The sequence below is a fragment of the Primulina tabacum genome, chromosome 2 (assembly GCF_025594145.1).
Source record: "Primulina tabacum isolate GXHZ01 chromosome 2, ASM2559414v2, whole genome shotgun sequence".
NCBI classification, from domain to species: Eukaryota; Viridiplantae; Streptophyta; class Magnoliopsida; order Lamiales; family Gesneriaceae; genus Primulina; species Primulina tabacum.
Window position 1 is genome coordinate 10,397,008 of NC_134551.1, and position 5,566 is coordinate 10,402,573.

General features: G+C 34.3%; 1 protein-coding gene across 2 annotated transcripts; it reads left to right on the top strand.

Annotated features, from left to right (window-relative positions):
• The first annotated feature begins 390 nt into the window (after window positions 1-390).
• Window positions 391-4,380, top strand: LOC142530248 (protein PLANT CADMIUM RESISTANCE 10). Of its 2 annotated transcripts, none has more exons than XM_075636033.1 (4): window positions 391-576; window positions 1,546-1,773; window positions 2,418-2,644; window positions 4,048-4,380. In XM_075636033.1, exons 2-4 carry the CDS (start codon window positions 1,602-1,604, stop codon window positions 4,213-4,215), a joined length of 567 nt encoding a protein of 188 aa, XP_075492148.1. In that variant the 5' UTR covers window positions 391-576; window positions 1,546-1,601; the 3' UTR covers window positions 4,216-4,380. The 2 variants fall into 2 exon arrangements, with proteins under 2 accessions (XP_075492148.1, XP_075492149.1); XM_075636034.1 differs by lacking the exon at window positions 391-576 and adding an exon at window positions 618-741.
• The last annotated feature ends 1,186 nt before the right edge of the window (window positions 4,381-5,566 follow it).

Consider the following 5,566-nt stretch of genomic DNA (forward strand, 5'->3'; position numbering starts at 1 on the left):
AATTTAGGTGAAGGTATACGCAACAAGATAAACTACTATCTCTAACAGGATTTTAGTACCTCATCAAAAGAAAGGAAAAACGAGTAGAGTTTATTCACCCTCCTCTAAACTCAATTTCGATCCTCAACAGTAAAAACTAATTGGTGTCACGAAGTCGGATCACTAAAAACTTCCGCAATTGTTAGATTTATTTTGATAAAAAGTATGGTCAAATTTCAAATATATTATATATATATATATATATATATATATATATAAAATAAATTAAAATTGAAGTGTGTGGGATGCCTTATTTTATTGATTAGTAATTCGAGGTAAAAAATAATAAATTAAAATAATAATTTTATTTTTTACTTTTGAGAAAATAAACTCTCACAACTTTATATATTGAAAATATTCTCTGTTCAGAAAAAAAATGTTGAAATTATAAAAACACGAAGCGAATTTGGTTTGTAGAATTGCACTTTTGCTTGGCCTCGAGCAAATCCGTAATTTACGCGATTTGATTTGAATTTGGAATCTAATTCCCCAAACTGGAAAGTCCACACTTGTTGATTCTACGGTTCTCTATCTCAGGTTAGTGCCCGCGCTCAATTCCATTGATTTTCTTGAATGATTGAGAAAACTGGATTGGGTTTCAAGTTTCAACCTTCAATTGTTTCTTTTAAAAATTATTTTAATCTTCAATTGTTTCATGTAACGAAGTTTTCTAGAAGAAACTTCACTTTCTGAATCATTTAGGTAGAAGTTTGATTTTTTTTTTTTTTTGGGTAATGAGGGGAATTATGCCCGTTTCTTAAATGTTGAACTTCTGTAATTTTGTCCCTTTATTTGTATTTGTTTTTCGTGAGGCGGTACTATGATTATAATCACATTGGTTTTAAATGTACAATACGGTGAAACTTCGTATGTCAAGATGAGCTTTTGCTGACAATTATTTGTCATGTGTTTTGAGAATCTGATGCAGCACTCTCTCTGTAAAAATGTGCACGGAAACACAGTGTATTTCTCGACATGCAGTTATCGAATTTTGGACTCGGGAAGCATTTTAAAGTTTGTACAAATTTATATATCCTTTGAAACCATGCAAGAGTCGGTTAGAAGTGGTTAATTAATCCTAAACCAATATTTGGAGCTTATCAGTGAAGATTATCGTGGAGGAAGTTGATTCTTGTCCATCTTGGTTTCTTCAAACGTTTGCAATGTTCTTCCTTCGGACTTACTCTGATTTGGAACTTGAATGATCGATTATCCATGATGTTTAACTGGATGATTGAGCCAGTCATTTTCTTTAATGCCTGCAATGTATTTAGCATCTTACATCATTGGCGATTTTTTGGTCCCGTTCAAAGGACAATAACATCTTACATCATTGGCGATTTTTTGGTCCCGTTCAAAGGACAACCCTATATAATTATGAACACACATATAGTCAATATTTTTGCAATTTCTGGCATGATGAATGGATGTAGTTTGGATGGTATAGGAAGCCTCTGCTGTCCTATGTGGAAATTTTGGTGAATTCTCATTATACTTTTGCTGCAGATTACAGTTCAAGCTGTTCAATCAACTAAAGCTGTGAAGCTTGCATCCGAGATTCAATGGTGAGCCAAACCAATTATGTACCCCCACCTTATATTCCTCTGAGTCAGTCAGATGCAGAAGCGGAAACAGTAATCCCTGTAGATGCAACGCCTGTTCAACAGCACATGAATAATGTGCCTGAAGAGTGGTCATCTGGAATCTGTGCTTGTTGTGATGATATGCAGAGCTGTACGCTACTTTCTGCCTTGTGATCTTGATTTATAAGAAGCAAAAAAAGTGAATGGAAGGTGCATTTTTGAGTTGTACAAGAAATAATGTGATAATCATCCCTTTATTTTTTATTCTATCTGGCTTGAAGGCTTGTCTCATAATCTGTTAATGCATATCTGAGCAGTATTTTAATACTGTTTGTGTTTACTTATGCCCAAAAGAAGTTGAATGCGGATTGGAATCACCTTTTTTGAATGTAGTCTATTGTGGAAGTCCTTGTGGAGACTATGATAACTGTTTAATGTCCGCTAGAGGCAAATAATTCGAAACTAACATTTATTTCTTTCTGTGACGTATTTTCTTTTTAAAAAATGGAGAGATGTGTTTCTAGAGAAAGTTCATTGAGCTGTGTGGAAGTTTTCACACTTGAGAAATCATTGGTTCACTGTGTGACAGAGATTACTCAAGGTCAAACATGACACAATAATAATTCCTTTCTAGTAAACTGAATTTATAATTGGACATGAATTGTGTTGGATCACGTCAGAATTATCTTTCCAAAATAGTTTATGGTGTTCTGGTGTTTTCCTAGAGCTAATATGACTCTGTGATATCTCACCCTGATTTATATTATTTCTTAACTAACTTCAGTGTTTACTCAGGTTGTGTTGGCTTAATTTGCCCGTGCTATCTTTTTGCCAAGAATGCAGAGTTTTTGGGGTCCGGAACTCTAATGGGATCTTGTACAACTCATTTTATTTTGTGGTCTCTTGTTAATTCCGTTTGCTGTGTGTTGACTGATGGCATTCTGTGGGGGTTACCTGGATGCTTTGTTGCATGCTATGCGTGTGGCTACCGAAGGACATTAAGGTCAAAGTACAACTTGCAGGTATATCTTTGCATTTCATGCTTTCATGTATAAATTTCATCATTCATGAAATCCAAAAAATTGAAAACAAAAAAATGTAAACTTTCACGTATGCGTGTATCTTCTCTAACAATTGCGGCCAAGTTTTCTACCGTAGATGTTCAAGGACGGTTGGCTTGGTCTTGTGCTTTTGGTTGTTTAATGTCGCTCTGATAGTTGAAGTGTTGGCCACAGTGTTGGTGCCTTGACAATCCATCCGTGTTGATAATACAAAGAGTTGCATTAGTTCCAAGAAAGAATTGTTCCTGAACTTAACATTTGGCTCAATGACTTTGAATATGGTCAATGTGTTCTGGTGGCATGATCCATCAATTGCCTTTGCATGGTGACGGAATACTTAGAATTTTGTCTTTTTGTCAACTGTCCACCTGCTGGATTTATGTGGGAGTTTTACAGTGAATATGGTTTGATATGTCTGTGTCGAATATTTGGTCCAATAATATAGACTCCAAAAGGTTAATGCTCCCAATGATATAGACTCCAAAAGGTTAATTCACTAGTTGCGTCATCCCCTTGGATTCAACTAGCTTTAGCTATTGTTGTCCTCAAAATTAGATTCTTGTTTGAGTAGGACATATCAGCATTTTCTACACCTTTGATCTTGGATGTTGGTCTTATGGTTTCTGTTTTTCCTTTATCTAATTGAAAGTGTCCATTAATCTCTTGTGCTACATGCCACTAAAACTGTGTAGCATAGTTCTGGCGGAAAGAAAACTTGTCTGGTGATTTTATGCCATTTTACAACCAGTTCTTTAGAGGAAATTAATTTCGATGAGCGATCAAATTGATCAAATTTAATACAGTAGGGAAAGCTTGTATTTTTCATGAGCAATTCGGCATTTTTCGTAACATATATATATATATATATATATATATATCATCAGCCTGCCTCTATTATCCTCAGTACTTTTTAATCTGGATTGTGCTTTTATTCCGAATTTTTCTTTCTTCCGTCGTAGCTCTAATTTTATCATTCCTATGCTTGGAAAATACGCTCCTCGGATAAGCTTATGATGTTCCTTGTTTACCTTCTCATATGTGTCCAAATGTCAGGAAGGATATGTAATAAACCTTGTTACAGCATATTATTTATAACTCTAGTTGCTAATGTATGAAATATTCTGTAGAAATCTTGCTTGCCAGAATTACTCATTACTTTTCTATGACCATTGACGATAATGAGCGGTCAACTGTGCAGCTAAATTACCGTGTTATTTAATTGAAGAAGGGAATGATGAATGGTTATTCTCAGCATTGTGTTAGTAACAATGCCAAAGTAGCTTATAATCTGGTGAAATTATGGTGATTTTTTACTTTGCAGATCAAATAACTTTCCGCATGATTTCTTGGCTTCTTTGATATAGGAAGCACCATGTGGAGATTTCATCACTCATTTCTGCTGCCATTTATGTGCCATATGTCAAGAATATAGAGAAATTCGGGAGAGGTCTGGAAGCTCAAATCCTCCGAGTCAGACGGTGGAAGTTACGGCACCTACCTTGCAGACAATGGAATTGGTTTCATCGAAATAAGCTCCATTATTTGCCTAGTATTACTTCTATTTGATGATGAGTTAGTTGTACTGTTAGTTAATTATTATGTGTGTATTGTTACCTCGTTTTTCCTTCTCTCTGTTTTTTAAACTGCCGAAAATTTGCAGCCTTCAGTTCATATATTTTCAGTGTGAAGGCATCTCATTATTTTCCTTTTTTTTTTCAACCTCAAGTGAGTGGTTAGTTCGGTTAGTACTCTTAATTATCATTTGCTCTTGCTGACATGCATGACAGTTATTTCTGTGCTTATCTGGAGTAAAAGCTCGTCCTACCATGTAAATATCTGTGGGAAGAAGTTTTAATCCTGGAGCAGAGCATAGATTCACCCTGCGTTGACATAATATGTTTTGAAACATGATATTTGAACTCTTATTATCTAAGAAAGATTTGAGTTGCACTGATATAATCGGCTACACGTTCTGTATGTTGGGGGTAGAAGATTGGTTTTATGTTGCACACGTGTCGGTTTGGCTGGATGGCATTCACAGCATCACGGACCCTTTCATTTTTCTCTCTTGCTTTGATTTAGCGTATAAATTCTTTTATACCAATGTAGCAATCAATCTTGTACAAGGCCAACTTGAATGAGACACTTGATCTTTAAGCTGGTAACAAGGAATGTGTCTTGAATTTATTCGTAAACAAAATAGAGTTTTTGTTTTCTTCAACTTATACACCTCTATTTTGTTTTCTTCAACTTATACACCATGCATCATCATTTACGCCTTTGTCCTACACTTGTTTGATTAATTAGATCCTAACTTTATTTTAAGTTTGCATCTTATCGTATTTATTCAATAACATAATGTGGGATCCATAGACAATATTATGAATCATATTGAAACGTTCACTACACTCGTTTTGCTTAAAAAGTATAAGAATTTTTTTAAAAAACCCTCATAATTTCGGTCGAATTACATACACATGCATAAAATATTTTTGACATCATTTTAAAACTAATTCAACCAACTAACATTTAAAAATTCAAAAGAAAAATATTTTGAATCATAAAATCGTCTCGTTTGCAAATCTTAAATTAGCAATAAAGTTAAAACTAACAACCTCTGAAAAGTATAAATAAAAAGTCTTAAAATATCTTTAATATAATCATAAAAATCATAAATCATAAACTAGTGCGGAAAACTAACGCTGGTCCTTCGGGTTATGTGCAAGTTCAATCCAGTCAGATCAACGATCAAGACCTCCACTATCATTATTATCTTATTCATTTGCATCAATCACACCTAGTGAGTCTAAAGACTCAATACACCATAATCTTGATAACAATTACTACATATACAGTTCACATTCAACAGTGAAATACTTGTAC

What these genes read in the sequence shown, in the direction of transcription:
- LOC142530248 (XM_075636033.1), top strand. Translation starts at nt 1,602, where the DNA reads ATGGTGAGCCAAACCAATTATGTACCCCCACCTTATATTCCTCTGAGT. An exon ending in TTGTGATGATATGCAGAGCT is followed by an intron (nt 1,774 to 2,417) that starts GTACGCTACTTT and finishes GTGTTTACTCAG; the next exon opens with GTTGTGTTGGCTTAATTTGC. An exon ending in GGTCAAAGTACAACTTGCAG is followed by an intron (nt 2,645 to 4,047) that starts GTATATCTTTGC and finishes TCTTTGATATAG; the next exon opens with GAAGCACCATGTGGAGATTT.